A 22,360-nucleotide genomic window follows, 5' to 3' on the forward strand; every position below is an offset into this window, starting at 1 on the left:
TTAAATATTTTATACATACTATGTTGTACTTTAAATAAAGATGATATTTATAAAATATGCAAACCATTGCATTCAGTTTTTATTTGCAACCCAAGCTGGTTTATAAAAACAATTCATATCATGATGTGACTCCGTACTTCCTATCGTTCGTCAGTTTTGACAATAGTCGGTTAGCGACTTTCCTAAACGGGTGATTTTATATGGTTTCTCCCCCACGTAACAGTGTGCATGACTATAATCAGGAGTCATTGGTAGGAAACAGAAACCAACCTTACTGTGCATTTTATAAATGGCTTTTGTTTCATACATCAATCATTTTTATTTTGAGAAACAACATTACAAAAAGTCTGAAGAAAACATGTTATAAACACATGCAGAAAAAACATATCCAATCTCTTCCTACAATATTACAGCCATCATTCAATACAGTCCCTAACATTTGCGTGAAGGACAATATAACATATTTTTAAGCAGAACATTTTATAAACACTCTCACAGGAGCCAATGGAGATTTGATCTGCAAGCCCATAGAGAGATGGCTGTCTGCTGGGAAACATAACGCTTACACAACTATGAATTCACACACACACACACACACACACACACACAGCATCTGCTACTGTTTTTTTATGGTCGGCTTGCTGATCCCACACCACATGGAGTCTAAATCACTGTTATTGCTGCTGCTCACTGTCTGACTCAGTAATACATGACTGGGAGATGAGAGCTGCTGTGTGTGTGTGCATGTGTGTGTTTGTGTACATGTGTGTTATGCAGTTATAACATCTGGGTTGTGACATCTGAATGTGAGGCTTTAAGAGGATTGTTGCCTTCTGCTGGTCAACAAATACCCGACCAAACACACAATTCACATATTGACAAAGGAATTTAAATTGATTCAAACAGCAACGTATCACCTCCTAAATAATTTCTGGCCACATTTATTGGTCAAACACTTAATTAAAATGATATTATGATGGTGCAGCGGTGCCGTGATTCATTACATTTTTATGTCCCTGAAAATCTATTAAATGTTTCGCTCTTTTCCCATGAATCGTTTTTGACTGCCTGCCTGGTGCCATTTCAGAACCATGCGGGACTCGTTTACAATACTTTGGTCACATCTGCAAGAGAGTTTTAATAATAAGCATCCTTCTTTTCTTTAACTTCATTGGCTCATTAATTAATTAGTTAGTTCTATGTCAGATCCACTGAGCTCAGTCTCTTCCATGCTACTTCAACGTGCAGACTGAACTTGAACTCGGCACCGCCAACCTCAATCACATCACGTCACTAGCTGCACAGTACAGAAGTTCACAATTTCATTTAGCCTCATGGATCATTTTCCTCCTGTGGATATAAATATAGATTTAAAATAAAAAAAGCCACGAAAGCCCTCTAAGCTGTCACGCCTCATTTGTTATCAATCCCAAACATTCTATCTTTGGTAGCCAAACTCACGTGATGGAATCTTCTCAGCATTCCATTTCCAAGGGAACCATCAGTGAGCGGCATACTGGAATGTTGTGGATTGTTTCCATTGTGTGGGAAGGGAAAGAGCCCACTGGATGAAGTTAATGGTAAGGGATATGACGAAGATGATGGCGCTCAGTGTTTAAGATAAAGACAAATAAAGACATATCTGCTTTTACAAGAGCAAACACTTGCTCTACTTAAGTGCCTTTGAGCAGGACACTACTCCACTTGGATTGCCCGTGGTTGTCATGGGGACAAGTTGATGTTTGGAACCAAAAGTAAAACAAAGAAAGATGACAAAGTTATCAAAGATGGAATGAAAACCAATCAAATACTCAGACAAGATCCGGGATTCTGGATAAAATGAGGTTTACTTTTAGTCCTTCAGACAGAAGAAGAGCTTTTACGTTCCAATCCATCCCAAACAAGTGTAAATAAAAAATTTAAAAAAAATATACATTTTTACATGATACATGAAATTTCATACAAAAGTATCGACGACACTAGTCAAAACGACGCACTTTAAAGGGGGTAGTAAACAACTTTTCTAAATAGAAAATACTGTACATGTCCTGAAGAGTTACAATGTTAAACACTTTAGTTAACATTAAACTAAAGTGTTAAGCAGTTATTTTATACTTTCACTTATTCATTTCAGGGATAACTCTACCTAGGCTACTTTTGTAGTCACATTTGACTTGTGCTGTAATGAATGAACACAATCACAGCAGCTCATTGGGAAAGGATGAAGAACACCCTTTATTTACACGTATACCTTATAAATGCTACTGCCTGAAAGCGCTAATAAAACTGTATTTTTTTTCTATATGGTCAGAAATATCATTATTAATATCATTACTGCAAATTTTCTTTATATTACCCATCCTTAAACCCACACAGAGCATTTTCAGTTATTGGGACATATCCAATATGGATAATCTCCTGGTACATGTGAGAAAGGCCAACTTACCTGGACCTTTTTCTTCCAACATCATCTACAGATGAAAGTCATACAGAATATGTTCCAATATGTTAAGTTAAATTAGCAAGAACAAGTAAAGAAAGTCCGTGCTACCTTTGGTACTCAGACTTTATGACACTGACAAAAAAAGATTTGAGGTTTGTCGCCCAGCCCTTCTTACGAACGTGGGTGAATAATATGCAGCTGCAGTAATGACAGTAACTCATCTCATGAGTGGCAGCTACAAATAACAATTTGGCTTTAACAACCTGTTTGGAGAGACCACAATCAGACACCCAAACACAATTATCATAAAATTCCTCAGCTGGAGTGTGACTGACATTTAACAGAATGGCTTTTTTGCACTGTCATGATAAACAGCCCTGTCAGTTATCTTGAAATTATTTTCTCAGCTTGGAGGGTTGAGTGAGGAAACGCTGTAGGAATAAACATCAACAATATCTGCAAAGAGAGAGATAGCTGACGCCACCACTCTCCCAGTCTAAATCTGTCCCAGTGTCTGAGCTGTGGATCAGCGGGCTCGTGATTACAACGCTCTGACCAGCAGCCCATTTTCATGAGAACCAGCCAGCCTCATCTGTCTGGGATGCTGTGGAAAATTCCCATTCTGTGGGAACGGAAAGATCCAGTGATAACTCCCTTGCTGCTACTAAGGAAGATGATTGTTGGTGATCAGATAAAGACATACTGAGGGTACAACCACGCGAGGTGCTATTATCTTGTTTACCGCTGATTTTGTTTTTCATAACTTCCTTCTTACAGAGGATGTTTAGCCAAAAGCAAACTCTAATGTCGTCTTGCGTTTATATTCAAATACAAATCAGGAATGTCAAAACTAATTTTACATCACGGACCACACTTTGATTTTCAGTGGTCTGAACTGGTGAAAATCCATTTTCCCTCAGTGTAAAGAAGTTTGACTGCATATTAAAGCTGTATCTCACTATAAGAAGAAGAGCAATTTCATGTCTCAGTTTTTCTACATGATAAAGAAATGCTGCTGTAGCAAAAGAAGTCAGTCGGCACAGTTCTCTGCACTTAAATCATAAGAAATGAATGCACAACCCTACAGAAAGTGTTCTGGGAACTCGTTGCACAAACTGCTACGTTTTTGTTAATTAATTTAGTATGAATGACTCTGGCAAAGTAGGACAAGATGTTAACTTTATGAAAATACAATTAAAAGTCCAAAAGTTATTACCACCACAATCACATTTTCCAAAGACATCCAGTGGGCCAGATTGGGCTGATTCTGGCCCCCGGGCCTTATTTGTGACACCCCTGCTTTACATCGATTTCTTTGCCAACTTGATATACCAGAACTTTTACAACTGATAATACGACATTAATGGAGGCCGCAGTTTTAACTGAAGAATGATAGGTACAGTGACACTATTCTGCAGAATAAGTAGAATAATAATAAACATATCTTCCTACTTTTAAGTGGTATTTTTTTCTCCTTCAGTGATACAGATATAATGATGTAGGTTGTGTTGTAGATTATTGTTTGTACTGACTCATATTATTACTATGTCACAATTGCTGTGTGAAATGATCTACTGTGGGTGCATCCTGCTGTGATTTACTTGAAAGTTGGAAATGGACTGGTTTTAATGGTTATTCTACCCTAACGAGACATATTTATGCATTCACACAAGGCTTTGTTTGATAGACTTTTGAAATTTTGATTTCAAGGACATACGTACCTTTGGAGGGGGCAGTCAGCACACTCAAATGGCAGTTTGTGAAACAGTCACAGTCTCTATGTATTGATTTGTGGTTTTGGAAATTAATTTGAGCTTCTTTTCGTGTTCCTCGATACAAATTTCCCACTCCAAATTTCATGTCACTGAACGTGACTCTTTATCTGTCCCACATGAGCAGTACTGATTCATGTCCACGTGCACAAAATGAACATTTTCTTATTTTGAAAAGCCAAAAACAGTCTGCATTTCAAGGTTGGGGGTTGATGGTTTTTCACCACATATCACGGTTCCAGTTAACATTATTAATTAGATTTAGACATTCACACCGATTGGCTTCAGTTAATACAGCAGCTGCCATCTTTTAAGGCTCATAAGTACAACAGACACTAACTATATTGGTTTCAAAGTTGTGCTGATATCACAGAAAAACATGACAATGTGACTTTGGTGATTATTACAATTATTACAATTTTTTCTGATACTGGCCTGAATTAGAAGATGACCTGAGCCATAGCTACTCACTGCAGCTGTAAGAAAGGTGATTTGGGGTCATTTTATTGGGGGTTTGAACATTTGAGTTCCCAGGTTGTTCTCTATACTCACACTAAGCCAAACCAAACACTTTGCTGCTGCAGAGTACATTAATGAAAAACTATGATTTTACAAACAAAACCATTGAACTAAGTGAAACCCAAGTGATGATTCAAGTTAATAATATTTAGGTCGACCCATTAGGATTTGAATGAATAGTGTTTAAGTGCATTTTTTAGAAATAAAGCGACCTTCAGGAAACAGCGAGTGAGCAGCGAGCAGGTTCGGTTCTGCTCCTGTTTTTAGGAACCGCAGTGATGAATTTGTCTGGGTCGGAGTCACTTTGTTTAGTTTGAGTCATGATCACCAGAGTCACACTAATAATAGCTCGAGTTGTTTTAGCCTAAAATAAACTGGTACAAGCCAGCTGGATATGATTATTGGATATTTTTACACTGCACTTTATTGGCCTGATCTCCACATCCATTTGTCTACCTCACTGAAACGTGTTTTCTCGTCTTCAGTCACTCGCTTTATTTTCTCCCAGCTTAGTCACATACAGTCACTGCATCCCCTTCTCACACACCCTGTCACACAAAAGAAGCTTTTATTATTATTACTATTATTACTTGTGAAATGGGAATGTGTATTTTTAACTAACTGTCATATTTTAGTCAGGTCATATTTTGGTCTTTGCATTTAAGTATAGGCCATGTGGTGACAGGCTGTTTTCTGAAGGTGGCCGGTTTCACTATAATTTCTTTCTCACTTAGACTGCCATTATCACAGATCCTGTAGAAGCTCCTGTCATAGACTGATGGTTACACTTACACTCAAGTTATCATAAAAAAAACAAACACTTCCTAACATTTAGGATACAGACACCAACATATCTCAGACAAGATACTGTCATAATAATTTAGTTATGGAGCTATTTGGAGGTCTCTTCATTTAAGTGCCTGGACAAAAACACTAACATACAGTTGAAGTTAAACTGAGCACCGACACTCTTTTCCACATGCTTTCACCTCTTTCTCTCGCTGTGCGATGAGAGCTATTGAGACCAGACAGATCCATTGAAAAGTCAGTCACAGCACAACAAAGGAGATGTCACGTTATCCATGAAGTCTGAAAAACAGCTATAATCTTCTCCTCTGCGCCAGAGCTACTTTTAACTCCTCACTACTTTTCGTTGCCTTCATCTCTCTCAGTCCTTTATGTTGGTCCAAAAATATCTGCTTTCATTCTAATATTACACTTCAGTTCATCACAGGACATTTAAGAGTAACTTCATACACTCAAACACCAGGACACAATTAATTGGTGTTCTTTGGTGATAAACCGAGGCTGGATGAAAACTGAAAAATGACCTGTGCACTAACTGACACACTGCTGGTTTGCCACATCAGTACATGCAATCAGGGCTAATAATCCACTTTTAATGAAGCCAATTCATTAGGAAGCAGGCCATTTGGTTATGGGAAAAAAAGCATAATCACAATTATTTTCAATAATTATGGTGATAATTTTCTAAAAAGATTAAATGTTAATGCCCTATCATTCTCATCTGAGATAGAGCTGCAAGATCATGTGCAAAAATCAACAACAACAAATCACAATCAACTGGATTGAGGTTTAATGATTATTTATCAGGATTATCCATCGATTTTGGTTCATTGGTTCATTTTATATGACATGAGACTCCTAGTCTCTAAGTAAAAATGAAGAAACATGATAATAACTCCACACTGGTGTCAGACCACTAATTAGTATCAGCAGATACCCAAACCCAAGTATCAACTCAGGAGTGGAGAAGTTGTTCATGTTGGGAGCTAAAATCATAATTAAAATTACAAATCTAATTAGGTGCAGCCAACATTTGAACATTTGGTTTTGGACAAAGTCATAATTCCTCTCATGAGAAAAACAAGTTGTTAAAAAGGCAACACAGATAATAAGTACCTACATCAACTATTATCTGAAACCTGTAAGGCCTATTATCGTCCATTTCAGGGCGACCGTGGCTCAGGGAGTTGGGAAGCGTATCTGTAACCGGAAGGTCGCCGGTTCGATCCCCGGGCTCTCTGTCCTTGTCGTTGTGTCCTTGGGCAAGACACTTTACCCTACTTGCCTACTGGTGTTGGCCAGAGGGGCCGATGGCGTGATATGGCAGCCTCGCTTCTGTCAGTCTGCCCCAGGGCAGCTGTGGCTACAACCGTAGCTTGCCTCCACCAGTGAGTGAATGAATAGTGGCATTGTAAAGCGCTTTGGGTGCCTTGAAAAGCGCTATATAAATCCAATCCATTATTATTATTATTATTTCTCCTGTATGTCTCGCTCTGCACAGATGATTTTTGTTCATAGTTTCATGTTGGAAAAAACATATTTTTTAAGTCTTATTTTAAATATGGACGCAGCAATACTGACCTTGTTAAAGTCATCTCATATCAGCCAGAAAGAACCAAACCACAAGCAGCTCATTACTCTGAACCATCTGTTTGCATGTCTGCACATCTACTGCTAAATCAACACAATTAAAAAATACACAAACCAGAGAAGGATGTCATGATTGACCTCACTGAGAGTTGGGTCAGTTAACATAGTTAGGTTTAGGAAACCTGCACCTGTCACTCTAATTCCATCCATTCTCTTCCGCTTATCCAATTGAGGGTCGCAGGTGGGGGTGGGGGGCTGGAGTCTATCCCAGCTGTCATAGGGCGAGAGGCAGGGTACACCCCAGACAGGTCTGCCGCAGGGCTAACATTCGCAACCACTCGCACTAACATTCACACCTATGGGCAATTTAGAATCATTAATCAGCCTGACCCTGTGGGAGGAAGTTGGAGTACCCAGAGACAACCCACGCAAACACGGGAAGAACATGTGAAGTCCACACAGAAAGACCCTGGCCTGATGGTGGAAGTGAACTTAGGACCTACGTGCTATGAGGCAACAGTCATTAATCATAATAATGATAATTATAATAATAATAATAAAAAATAATACCTGTCTCAGTCATTAATAATGATTTTTAAAATCATCATTAATTATTGGCATCATTACCTTCATAGGTTCACTGGTGGCGTTCAAAGATTTGCTTTGCTGCACATCAGTGTAACTGGTTTGAATAAGGCAGGAACTACAGACTAAAATAAGAACAGTCATGTAAAAAAAAGGAACTAAATGGCAAGTGAAATTCTAAACACTCTGCTCTCATACCATCACTTTGTCTTTACTTGTCTGCATGAGCGTGTGTGAATGCCTTAAAGTGTCCCTCCCTCTCTCTGTCTCTCACACTCACACACACACACACACACACACACACACACACACACACACAATTACTTAAATGCTAAATCCTGAGCAAACATAGAAACTAATAAAAACACAAACCATAGATTAAATGTTGTTCTTAAATCTCCATCCTACACACAAACAGACACACACAGCAGTGTATAAGGACAGTGTCCACACTTCTGACAGTGACTGACAGACAGCGGACACCACACGGATTACACTGCATGGACGTCTGACTGAGCAACACACACACACACACACACACACACACACACACACACACACAAGTCTACCCAGCAGGCCTGCTGCGCATCTTACGTCACCGGATTAACAAACACCTTCTGCTTCGCCTTCAGCCTGATCCCCTGGGTCCAAAAAACAAAAACTTCCATTATTTCTTATCATTCTTCTCTCACTCCTCTTTTTTTTCTCAAAAAACCCAAAACGTAATATTTCTTGGTTATCTTTTGGATTCCTAGAAAAATGTTTCCTGTCCTCTTGCTTCTTACAAATCTTTCAAAATCAAAGCTGTTTTTCGTTAAAGTGTTTAACAAATGTGTGGTTACGTTTCTCCCTGTGCAGTATGTCTGTGTCCAGACCAGACCCGGGTTGTGATGCTCATGTCAGGGATCAATAATGGTAAAAGGTTATGGGAATAACTCGCTGTGATTTTTAACCAATACCCCCAGTCAGTGTCAGTCATATCCAAATATGACTGACACATGCAGCACAGATGTCTCTGAGCACGCACAGGCGAGTTTATACATGTAAGTTCATGCATGTGTGTTTGTGTAGCAGCTACAAGGAGCCATAATAATCATCACCAAACGAGAGAAAACAGGCGGAGGGCATTTCTGACTGCTGGATTGATTTTTAAATCCAAGCACGATCGTATCTGCGGAAATGCTCATTTATCTCGTCTCTGTAACCTTGTTGCACCGCACATTTTTCCCTGTGAAAAACTGCTGTGAGTGAGAGGTGACCCGTGACGAGCACAACAAAAACAATTATTATTGTTGTTGTTGTTATTGTCGTCCTTGTCATCGCTGTTGTTGTTATTATTATCGTTATTATTAAACTAAGAAGCAAATCACCCAATCCTTACACAGGCAGCTACAAAACAAAATAAACTAAGTCAGTCTGAAGCCAGACATGTTGGCTGACAGGTTTCTTACATATACACTGACCTAACTATTTGGCTATGTTTAGTACAAACATTCAGAACAATCACAGAAACAAAAATAACTGAATGAGAAAATAGAAAAATAAGTATCAGAGGTCCACTTTCAGAGACAAAACTAAGCTGAGGTTGTTTTGGGTTTTTTTTGTTTTAGATACTCTGACACTACTAACAAGGCTTTAACCGCACAAAGTAAACAGTAAAGCAGAAGCATGTGAGAGGAAATGACCCTTCATCAGCCTACTGAGAAGCCTAAACTGTTTCTAGAGAACAAAGTTCTGCAAACTGGATGTGACTGATAAGACTCGGTGGGTTTGTGGGAGGAATGCACTGATGGGCATCTTTATTAGCAGAAGAATTTGTCCCACATGTGGGCATGTGTGAGATTTCACTTTTACATTCTCTGCAAAACACAAAGTAACAAGTCATGTGTAACATATCACTTTGTTAAGAAAAGATTTAAAGTACTCTGAAGTAGCATGAGTGAGTCATGGTAGGCTGATACAAATAAGAGTACATGGTTATATTTTTATGGTGCAGAGAGTGTAAAAAAAATAAGAACCCAGATGCCAAGGGAGCATATTTCAATGTCAAAGTAAGCAATTTATGCAGCTACTGATTGGTGAGTGTGGTAAATAAGAGACATAAAGGAGGTCTTCCTCATTCTTCTACAAGAGAAGTCACCCACACAAAGAGCTAATTCAAAATGCTTCCTCTAGAAAGCTAACTAGTCAGTACCACTAGCCTCGCCTAGCCTAGTTCCTACCATCCAACAATGGGAATGTCGCTCTGGATCGTTTTTCCTCTGAAGTATTTCTAAAATTTCTGATCTGTGACTTCAGAGTTTGTACCAGAATCATCTGAACAGTCAGGCTGATGTGAAGCGAGAAAGTGTGTTTGTGCGTCACGTGTGCTAAGGATGTAGATGGGAGTGGGGTTTCATTTGGTTTCATTGGACAGGTGTGCATGTTTAGACAAACACAAACACTGTAAGACACACAGATGATGTCAGTCAGATTCCAGGTCCCCTTGTTTGTTCTCACAGTGTGTGTGTGTGTGTGTGTGTGTGTGTGTGTGTGTGTGTGTGTGTGTGTGTGTGTGTGTGTGTGTGTGTGTGTGTGTGTCAAAGTCTGTACTAATCAGTTTTCCAGTTGAATCTGATAAGTTTACTCCTTCAGACAACAAATTCTGCAACACTTTTGGTGTGTGCAGACAGAGAGCGAGAGGCAGGGAAAATATCCAACATATCAGTTGCCTGAGTGCTGACTGATATTCCACACAGATTTTGCTTTTACGGTACAAAACATATCTCCTTCACAGTAAGCAGACAGGTACTGTAGTAGAGGCCGAAGCAAGAACAGCTACTTTTGGGTAGTTTAAAGTTATTTTAGCATGAAAAGTGTTCAGTTTTGTTGATAAGGAGATTTTCTCTGAAACCACACTTAGTTCATCTCAGTTTTCCTTGAAGGAGGTGAATAAAAATGCTCAGTCTTTTGCACATTTCTATTGCACTGCTGTGCCTGCATCGTTCTGTTCTGTCTGCTGTTGCACTGTCTTTGCTTTGGTTTTTGCACATTGCACTTTATGTAGTCCTGTGTAGATTGTCTGCCATATGTCATATGTAGCACCACGGTCTTGGAGAAACGTTGTCTCGCTTCACTGTGTAGTGTATCAGTGCACGTTTGGAACGACAAAGACACTTGACTTGACTAAAAAAAAATAACAGTAAACAAACTCTATTAGTCTGAATCATTTCCAGCTAATTTATTACATGAAGAGTCTTTAAACCTTACTGCTTTCACCACACTAACATGCAATAACTACGTGTTAAGAGCCACATACAGGCATCACGAAACAGGAATTGCAACATGACACCACGTATGTCTGGCAACATACAAACAACCACAAAAAAATATAGTATGATGAGAAAAAAAACAAAACCAAAAACAGGAAGATAAAGTGAAGAAAAAGAAACTCAAAACAATCAACTCCTAAAGAAAATGATAGTTATCTTCCATTCGACCCACATCATAGCTTTTTCCTAATGTTGAAACGACTGCTGTGACTGTGCCTTTTATGGCCATTTAAAAGCTGTAAAGAATTAAATAAGGGTGTAACTGTCCAATATATTTGGATATCAGTCCAATCGTGACCCAGAAAGCCTGTTTGGATAAGGATAATGGGCCGATGGATTCAATTAAATGTTATATTTTTCTGTCTTTACTACACCACGCTTCAGCAGCAGCGGCCTGGAGGAAGCTAATAGCAAAGACTCAACAGTTTGGAGGTGTGTCTTATCTGCTGTTTGTTTGTTTAGAGTAGGTTTAACCGCAAAGTTTGAACAAGTGAGCTGACATGACTAAATGCCTCACCCCCGCTTTCTCATTTTCATAATGTGTGGCCAAACACATGCTAGGCAGCTTTTATTGTAGTCAGGGTAACATTAACGTTATCTCCTCTTTGTCTGTGCCTCATCCAACCCACTTCCTTGAGTGGGTACCCATAAATGGCAGCATTCAAATGTTCTCATGAGACAAATGAAAAGTAGAATAAAGACCTTGATGTCTTGCACATAAAAGCAAGAACACCAACACTGGTATCAAACTCTTACTCAGTATCGGGAGCAAACTAAAGCAAAGGAATCTGTACCAGTATCAGAAGAGAAACGTTTGATTGGTCCATTTTAAAGCCGCACTTATTTGGCGACTGTTGGGATGTTCAGAGATTTAAGTGCCTCCTTTCAATTCTGAGGTCATAAAATGCACATTAATCATTGAAGGACTGTTGTTCCTGGTATTTTACATCATTAAAGTGATGCTGGATCTATGATGGTGTCTCACAGCCAGTAAAAGGTAATGACCTGGTTTAAAAGGATGCGATTAAATTAACACGAATGTCCTGCTAATTACACCCAGATCACAGCTTCTTCTGTAAAACAGCGCTTGTGTGAACACCACTTCACTCTTTCATCCGGTTCCACTGAGAAGATTAGTGTTGACCTTCAGTTGCTCTTCCTCTGCTTTATTCCAGTTTTCTCAGCCAGTAACTGCTTACAAACTCCTGGCAGTAAAAGACTGTTTAATGAACACTGATGCAAAGATCCTAAAACATATCCATGCAAATGAGCTCAGCGAGTCTTTTCAGCCTGATATCACAAGTGGAAAATCTCCATTTAAACAAGGAACCACCCTCTTTAGTCAGTCTGAATTAGATGTCAGTGACTCTATGAAGTCATTCAGGGAACACCTGAACCTCCAGGGGAAGTTCAGCCAAAGAGGCCTGACTGAGTGGCTGCCTAATAGGTAGGTCAGGAGAGATTTAGTGTTTCCCCTGGCACAAAAACTGATCTGCTGCGTCAGTCTTGGAGGAAAAAAGAAAACTAAAAGTCCTCAGGTGTGTTTTGCTAAGGCTAAAAAATACTGCGTTTGGCACAAACATGTTTTTTCTTGATGTTAGACCTACACTGTGCACTAAAAGAAAAAGACATTTAGGGCAAATGTAAGATTATGCATTTTAATGGCTTAGTATAGATCAGGATGCCTCCTTGATCAGATGTCCAAACAACTTCATCTCCTCCACTGAGCTCGCTCCGCATGTTTGAGTTCTTCTCTCGAAGGCCACGTTACAGGGGAAACTCATGTCAGCTGCTTGCATCCACAGCCTTGTTCTGTCAGTCACGACCCAGAGTTCACGACCATAGGTGCGACTGACAATTCAGTAAGCCACAAACATGCAGCATTTATGGACTTCTCAGTCACATCTGGCCCTTGCTCTGCTGTCAAACAGCTGGATGGAAACAACTCAGCTTGAAGCTTCAAAATGGGACTTACTAACCAAGTATGATGTCAACGGTGGCTGTACTTAAAAACAGAGTCAGCGCAGGAGTCACAATCAGATATAAGCATTGACATTTGCCCACAGCACGTATAGATATGCAGGGTATTCCCCTCTATATTTAGCTGAGGCGATAAGGCACACAGACATCAACATATTTCCTTTGGATTGTAGTATCACTATTAAATTCTCATATCTATGAATTGAGGACAGCCAAGATCCTGTTAAGTAACCTAGAAAAGCAGCGTGCACTGATGAGACTGCTCACAGGTGTGATTAATCCTGCAAAGTTCACACACAGGCTGATTACTGTCAACACGGCTTGACTCAACTTAATTAGTGGCTGTCTGCAAAGCAAACCCAGATCAGCAGGTACAAGAAGACTGAAAAAGACAAGACCTTGTGACCTTGACCTTGAGATCAGGGAGGGGTGGAGACAATATCATCAGACTATTACAGCTGAGGGCTGAAAAGTACAACACGAAGGCTGATTCTGACAGTTGAGTTTAAGGATTTGGTAGCAACTCCTCATCAGTGCAACATCAACTTAATAGACACAAGTGTGTAAGGTGTATCCTGTTTTGTTTTTTTGTTTTTTAAATTATGAGTCTGCTGTAGAAGTACAACACTGAATTGGTGGAGTACTTTTGAATCTTGTGGAAAAATGCAGAAGAAAATCATAACCAGTCCCGAAGTGACAAAAGCACCTTTCCATGCAAAATGAGCCAATAGTTAAAAGGTGGAACATAAAAGTCTTTGCACTTGTTATTATGTAGATCTGCTATCAAAGGGAAAATGGTTGAGGTCATATCCAAATATCACGCAGTGTGCTGATAATATAATTACTGTGACAGGCCTTTAGATACACAAACGCATGCACCCACACAACATAACTGACACCCAGCCAAACTCGCACAGACAGGATACTCCAGCACCCTACGAAAAAGCACCATCACCTCGTTTTTAATGCTCCTCAGCAGCACAAAATTCTGAGTAGGCTGACACGCTCACTTTAAATTACCTACAAAAACCCTTTGGTGACTTTGCTCAGTCGGTGCTCTGTAAGTCTCTGCTCCTTTTTTCTCCCTCAGACAGAGAAATTCTTCCAGGACAGCTGGAGAGCGATATAAAGAAATGTAAAACCTAAGGTTTAGATTAAAGCTCGGTTAAATTTAATCATGAATTAGATTATGTCATTACATGCTTTACGCCCTTTCAGACTGTGTCCTAATAAATGTTTTGGTTTAGTTCAGTTGAAACTTCACACTGTCCTAAATTCCAAAAAAAGCAGCAATAAAACTGTAAAAGAAAAAAATCTTTTATGCCTTCTGGACTGAATTATCTTGTTTCATTTTTGAGCTCAAACATAAAGTCATTATGTAATATAATCAAAACTAAGAAGCTGGATATCAGCTGAACTGTTTTTGTGCTCTGTTGTGCAGTAAATTCAACAGTATTATTCAACAAATGATGGATGCATCCAATTTCAAAATATCACGTACATGCATTTATTCATGCATCTGTCATACGCTCATAAAAGAGCAACCAGCATTTTCATAATACTGCAAAATTACAGCTACAAGAACAGAGAAAGTCCACGAGGAGAGCATCAAGTAGGGTTGACTGATCTGATCCATAATTACATGGATCAAAACCACAATACGTTCACACACTGGATGCAGTTCACATCCTGATTTTGCCATTTATTTCGTAAACAGAAACCAGCATGGTGCTGATTTCTGATCAGAAATTTCACAATCGAATCAGAGTGAAAACAATGCAAGACGGGCCCTTTAGGCTGAAAAGACATGGTTTGTATCCAGAAATTAGAAGAATATACAAACATCCAGACCAGAACAGGGACACCGGCTGAACCAGAAACAAGCAGACCACAAGCATTAAAAAGGCTTACACAAAGCACGTCTCCAATTGTGTCGATTTATTGCACCGCAACTGAGTAAGTGTGCCAAAAACGTAAAAGCCTGATAAAATGAGTAAAACTGGAGCCGTGTGAGTAGTAATTATTAATGCAAAACTAACCATGTGTGACATCATTTTAACTCAATTTTTGGAGAGATTTGAGATACAATGAAGTGGAATTCTGCCCTAAAGGGCCGTCGTATGATCTCAAGATATTGCCCACTGCTGACCCAATGTTAATTTTTTTCTGTGTATTTTATTTCCCCCCTGAAACCCTTAGTTTCCACATAAAAATAAGTATATTGCATGTATTGCACATCACAAAGCAACCACTACATATATAGACATCATAAATCGGTTCTGTTTGTTATTCACCATTTCCTGACCAAAAACAGGCAAACAGCTGTTGATATAACAACTGCAGCGTGATAAACTGCATACTACCAAGTACAGTGGGAGTATAACAAACCTTGCCACTTACTTGCAATGGAGACACCGGCAAAACGGAGGGAAAAGCAACAGTGACAGGCAGTCACATGAAATTAGCTGTGGGAGCAGACAGTTTGAGAAAAGCAAAAGTGCAAGTGAGTGCACTGCCAGATAACTCCACTTTGCTGTAACCAGCCGATCTGCAAACATTACAATAAGCACCTCCAAGTCTAAGGTCATGGCTCTTAAGCAGAAAAGTGTGTTTACGAAGAATCTCCGGGCCGCCGTTCACAAGCAGAGGACAGGAAAAAGTGACTGCAGCAGCGTCTGCAGAGATGTGGATGTATTACCATTGTGTTTTGGTGAAGAGAGAGCTGAGTGGGAAGGTCAAGCTGTCGTTTTACTGGTTAACACAAAACAGGTGCCGAAAATATGGCCTGTGCATATGCATCATGTGTGAAAGATATGGATCAAACCATGAGCAAGCAGTGATACACAGCCCCACCAACCATGCATGAAAGCCTGTTAAAACTAGTCTTCAATATCATGCACACATGACTGGAAACCCACTGTCGGAAAGAAAGAAAGATGCTTAAGTTCCTCCAGATATCAAATATCAAAAAGCTCCTTGAACAGAGTGAAGGTGTATCAAAACAGCAGCAGTGAAAGTGTGTTAGCTAACAGCTAAGTGTCCTTACTCTGTAACAGAGTGTCAGTTTCACAGTTTGTTCACTCAGCAGGCAAATGAAGTGGTTGGCTAGCTGGCTGGCAGCACTTCACACACACTGAACCTCAAGGCTAAACAGAGTGCGACTGATGGTCATGTCTGATGATGGCCAACTTCATCACACCAGGAAGAGTCTAGGTGAGAAGAACAGTGTGTTTAAAACCAGGCCCAGCAACCAATGAACACAGGAAACTCAACATTTGTTATGTGTTCAGCAGCTCTTTGAGCCCCAAATCTGCAGAACAGTTTCCCTCCTAAACCAGCGAGTGGATTATTGGTGGGAATCGGATCAAAGTTTAATGACTTACATGGGGAACTGGGTTCCTGCTGCAGCGAGCGAGTGAGCAGCGCTTCAGCCCGAGTGTAGAAAGTGTTTCAGCATTAATAAATGATTACTGCACTAATTTAAAGACATGGTTACAGTAACAAGCTAAGTGCTTTGTTGCACTGTTAGGGGGCACTGTTCTACGAATGCAGCTAAAGGTTGCAGACGAAAGCAAAGGTTGAAAGGCCTCAAAGAGAGCTTGAAAATATGAGACATAAAATAAAAATTGGAATTGTGGCACTTCAAACTATCTTTCTATCCTCCTGTCCGTGGTTTTATTTGATCCTTTGTTTACTTCCTCACACTTCATGACCATCAAAAATGATAATAATGTGGTCAAATCAAATCAAATGAAGTTTATCCTCACATCGCACACTCTTGACATCACAGACCAATATTAGGTGTGTAAATTTTACTCATTAATATTATTGGCAGCCCACTTGCTGGGAAAAATAATAAAACACTGTAAGTGCGTCATCACAGTAAATTAATCAAATCCTCACACAACAGGAGCTGCAGCTGAAGGCTGGTGCAGCAGTCTGACTGATGAGCTGTTATCTGCTGGTAATTTCCCAGCCTGTTGTTAGGTGTAAATAGGTTAAGCGGTGTTTATCGCTGCGTGGCTGGCATTCTCTGGGTCTGAAGCGCTGCCAACATGATGACGATGCTGATCCATCCATCAGCACTCACGCAGGATCAGCGTGTATGAACCGCTGCCAGGTGAGAATGCATCATAAACACACAAACTCCCTGTCACTCAAGAAAAAATTAAATAACTAAATAAAAAACACACACAGGCTTTATGTTAAGAAATTCATCTCTCACTTTCATTGCTGCTGCAACTTTCTTTTTATCCAGCTCATTTCCATCTGTTTTTGTAGGCATGTCTGAATTCCCCCCTCTTTCAGGAAGAGAAACATAAGTAGAGCAGTAAACACCTCACTGAAACCGACTGGGGGTTACTGTGGTACAGAAGGCAGCTCGTCTTCGGCACGTCTGTTGGTGGTTTTAACCGTTTCTGGGTTCATATCCTGCCTACAAAGCCGCTGGCTTCTACAGCTGGCTACCACAGTCATCAGAGTCAACTAAAACGAGCCAGGGTTGAAAAATAAAAGCCAAGTGAAAAATAAAAAAAGTACACATTTAAAATTAAAACTCTAAAAAGAAATAAAACCCAACTAATAAAACAAAATAAAGAGTACATTACCAGTCAAAGATTTTGGAACACCCCAATTTTTCCAGTTTTTATTGAAAATTATGCAGTTTAATGTGTCATTGCACTCTGAAAAAAGCATAACACAAATAAGCAATTGGAGTTAAAAAAGAACTCATGGAATCAATTTATAGACCAAAATATATTCTACAGCTTTCACACATCAAAGTGGTCAAATGTGTCTACTTTGATGTGTCACCTTTGGCAGATATTGCTCCTTCTTCCTGGGGTAGTTCTGGTCTAGCCTGGTTATCTTTTGGGTGGCTGTAGCTCAGGTGGTAGAGCGGGTCACCTACTCACCGGAAGGTCGGTGGTTCGATCCCAGGCTCCTCCAGTCTACATGCCAAATATCCTTGGGCAAGATACCCCATGTTTGCTTACTGGTGGTGGTCAGGGGGCCTGGTGGTGCCAGTGTCCGGCAGCCTCGGCTCTGTCAATGTAGCTTGCCATTACCTGAATGACTGAATGCAGTGTAAAGGGCTTTGGGGTCCTTAGGGACTAAGTAAACCCATTTTGTGGTTCCTGAAAAAGGCCTTTGTGTATAATTCTGAAATGTACATTATTTTTCAGTTTTGTGTAACCTTACCTTTTTTAACCTCTGGCATTTCACAGCTTATCATTGTACCATTTCAAGGTATTCATTGGACTTGAATGACTTGAATTGCAATAAATAACTAGAAAATTGGGGTGTTCTAACCGGTAGTGTATAAAGGACCTTACTTTAGCTTTAGGCTTTGCTAATAGAGTAAAATTTGCCAACACATGAAGAAAATTGTTGGTAATTATGCTTTAGCGCGTTACACAATGCAGGTCCTCTTGAAGCTAACCACGACTCTCTTCATTCTTTTCAAGTAGTAGATCAACTTAAAACATGCATGAGGAAAGTGCACTTATTTGGTTTCATTTTATGTCAATGAAACCAAATAATAAACTTATTGAGAAATAAACTTTCTCAATGCAAGTAATTTATCTTCTACAGTTTGTTCACCTATGGTGTACCACAAGGTTCAATCTTAGGTCATATTTGATTCACGCACTCTTAATACACGATTTAATTTTAAGGACATAGTTTTGTACTTTGTATAGATTCATTTTGTTTTTGTTGTTCTTTTTAAAATGTACTTTAAGAAGTTTATTGTGCAGTAAAAATAAGGGCAAAGTTTAGGCTATTTTTATTTGGCCTGTTTTCCAAAAAATAATTATTCAGATACATTATACATAGGGGTGGGTTTTGATTATTGATTAAAATCGATTCTAGCTTGGATAACGTGATATCGATTCATTAAAATCTTGAATCGATTTTTAAATATACATTTATTTTGCCCTCAGGTTAAACCTCACAAAATTTCAACAACCACCAAACAGCTAAAACAGTAAATGAGAGCAGGAACACGGATTCTGCACAAAGACGTAAACACAAAGCGCGGACCCGCCGACGCATCAAATCATTGAGATGTCGCCTTTCTCACCCGACGGCACGGACACGGTCGGGGCTGAAAGCTGACAGCTCGCTGATTCTGATCCATCGGCGGGTCCGTGCCTTGTGTTTACGTAATTTTTGCGCTGATTCTGAAGCTGCAGGTTTTACTTCTCTCCAATATGAATTCCCTCTGACTTTTGCTGTTTTGCTTCCAGCATGATAAAAATCACACTTAATGCAAAGCGCGCTGTCTCTGTGTGTGTGTACTTCAAGGACAGTTTCCCGTCTAAAAATCTGTTTTCTGTATTATTCGCTTGCTTATTACGCGCAAGTCTACCGTTGTTTACAGCGCTGTCGGACGCTGTTTTTTCCTTTGCCTACGTCCGACAAGAAAGCCTCATTTCTGCCGTTCAATAGGCTACTGAACAAATTTAAACTTATGTAAATTATGCAAAACGCTCAGCTGTGTCTCTAATAAAACCTCTGTAACTCTTCTCTGCTTCACTTCAGCAGCATCAGGTAATGTTCATGAGGTGATTCATGGTTTTCTTTCGTTTTTGATCTACTGCAGAATATTTGTATAAAATCGCAGGCCAGGAAAATCACCTTCATGTTTTTCTGTTTTTATCCTCAGCTACTTTGACACAAAGACATCTGCTGTGATGCTCACACCTTGGATAAAGTCTCACAAGTGTCAGCTTTCTTTTTATAGACAAAAAATATGGAAATGTTGATGCGTTATCTGAATTATAATATTTCTGACTGTCTGAGGCAAAATTTTACCGATTTGAATAGAATCAAATCAAATCGTGGATCGAATCGATTCTAGAAATCAGTGACGATACCCAGCCCTAATTATACAAGTACTCAAATTGTTAGCTTATAACCATCTAAATACATGTTACTGTAGTGTACATAACAATGTCATAATAAAATTATTCAACTAGACTCAAAACAAATCCCGTGCCAACATGTTCTTGTCAGTCTTAAAACTTATTGTCACTTTAAATAGCTACAGTATCATTATCATCATCACTTTGACCTTCAGAGAAATTTTATCCTTGAAGTTGAGGTCAGAGGTCAAATGTGACATGATGTTGTAAATCTTTATTTTCAACATTCAGAAAGTACTGTATAAACACCACAAGTGTAAGAATGATAGTTTCTAAGTTATAAAGCTTCCTGTCCATTTTCTGCCAGTTTAAGCTGATTTTGAAGACAAATATTAAAGGACTGCTGATATGGCCCCACTCTGCACCTCTACAAAGTTTTATCAGAATTCAATCAATACTTTTCGAGCCATGTTTACAGACTGAAAAACATACACACAAACCCTACCAAAAACATAACCTTCTCAAGGGAGAAAAAAAAACCAGATAAACCTGCCCATAAACCTGGTGAACAACACATAAACAACGACGATCTTGAGAATAAAAACAGTACTTTCACACTAAGACCTCGAGGTTTGATTATAACACCTTGAACAGGTTACTCTCACGACTTTGATTAGTTCAGAACGCAGCAGTGCAGCTTTTTCCTGGTTTTAGCAAACATCACATCACTCAAGTCTTGGCTTCCTGCACATTTTAGAATTGATTTTAAGATTTTGCCCTTCCCATTTAAACCACAGATCTGGGTCTAGGCCCAGGCTACACTGCAGTGCAACCCTTACAGCTCCAAAGTCCAGACTTAAATCTAAAGGTGACCCTGCTTTTTTTCATCAGGACCCTTTGGCTTTTAACTAACTGCCCGGGGAGATAAGGGTCAAGAAGTCAGGAACCTTCTTTAAATCGCTTCTTAAAACACATTTTGTTTATAGGTCTTTTTTAGGTATAGGTTTTATTTTATAGGTTATCAACTTTCAATTTGTTTTGTTTATTATCTGTGTTGCAGGCTCTTGGGTACCCTAACTGGGATGTCTGCATGAGAGTGAGTCAAGAGTTTGCTACACCTATGTTGGAATAGTTAAAAAGACAAAACCTCACACTGTTACTCCGGTAACTAACTGAAACTAAATTAGACAGAAACCAAAAATAGGAAACAAAATAAGAACAAAAGCTCGTTTTTAAATGCCAGCCGTTTCCCACGCAATGCAACCTATTTAATGACATAAACACCACTGTCACCACATGTCTTGTTTCTTCTAGGAAAGGATATTACGCCACTAAATGAAAAAATGCAAGCGTGAGTCTGATGTCATTAAATGCTGGTGGTATTGGGTTTTCAGTAGTTTGCGTCCCAAATTCAACTGCTATGAGTCCTGTACTACACAAGCTCTTGCTCTGAGTTCACGGTTACCTCCAGGCAGCAACACTAACCGTGAATTTGTTGCATCGTGACCGCTGACACGTCCTAAAACGTCCTTAAATGTCTGAGGAGTGAGTGGACCGGAGCAAAAGTAGCTGAACTCACACATCAACTCTGGGATCACCAGCTCACATTCAGCATGAAATGTCGGTGCTTCAGTTTGTGAACAAGAAAGACTGTTTCGAGTCAAAGTCAAACTAAACTACTCCGGCTACAGTCTACCTGCCGAGCTGGTCTCCCTGTTAACTTTCAGGTGTTGTTTAAAGGGGAATACCGACGACAAACATGCAAATTCAAGCTTGAAAGCCAGGCTCAGATGGCACCGCTCACCCGATTAGAGAACAGAAACGCCGCCGTATATATCTCACCTTTGTCGCGGCTCTGAGGACACCGAGTTACAGCTTTGAACCGACAGCAAAGTGGACGACTTCCGCGGTCCCACCGGCGACGGCAGCAGGCTGGTGTTGGAAGGGGACGCCGAGAGCAGGTTACTGTTCCCGGAGGAAGGAAACGAGCCTCTGCGACACTCCAGCAACACCTCGGTGCTCCCCACATCGTTGAAGTCCGTGTCCGACGGCAGGACGAGAATCGGCGGCACGGTGGTGAGTCCCGTTCTCGGTGCCGCGGAATGAGTGACTGTCCCGCTGCTTACGGAAGCTGGTACATTAGAGAATGTCCCGTAGCTACTACTGTTGCCGGTATCCGGACACAAACCGGCTGCAGCCCCCGCCGCAGAGCTGGAGTCTGCTCCCTCCGAGTCGTTGTGTTTGTGGTGGCGGGTTCCTTGATTTTCAGCGGAATTACTCTGGACTGGCCGGCCGTCCAGGGAGATGTTACTGAGAAACAAAAGAGCCGCTTGTCTCCGTCGAGAGTTCTCACGGTTCCTCCGGCTATGTTCTCTGTTAGCATGCGGTTTTTTGCCACTAACGGTGGCGGTAGTGACAGCGGTGTGCTGGCTGCAGGCAGCCGCCGCCATCGTCTCTGTCTCGGCCCCACTGAGGAAGTCAACTGAA

General features: G+C 40.1%; 1 protein-coding gene across 1 annotated transcript in view; it reads right to left on the reverse strand.

The window, feature by feature from the left end:
- cables2b (Cdk5 and Abl enzyme substrate 2b) overlaps window positions 1-22,360 on the reverse strand; it is a 47,118-nt gene extending 24,758 nt beyond the window's left edge. The window contains exon 1 of the mRNA XM_085259067.1: window positions 21,716-22,360. Within this exon, the coding sequence (XP_085115193.1) occupies window positions 21,716-22,323 (608 nt within the window). The 5' untranslated portion in view covers window positions 22,324-22,360. The remainder of the gene's footprint in view (window positions 1-21,715) is intronic.

This window comes from Mchenga conophoros, linkage group LG20, assembly GCF_057382185.1.
Source record: "Mchenga conophoros isolate Kocher_MC1m ecotype Shallow Benthic linkage group LG20, M_conophoros_male_GT1.1, whole genome shotgun sequence".
Lineage (NCBI taxonomy): Eukaryota > Metazoa > Chordata > Actinopteri > Cichliformes > Cichlidae > Mchenga > Mchenga conophoros.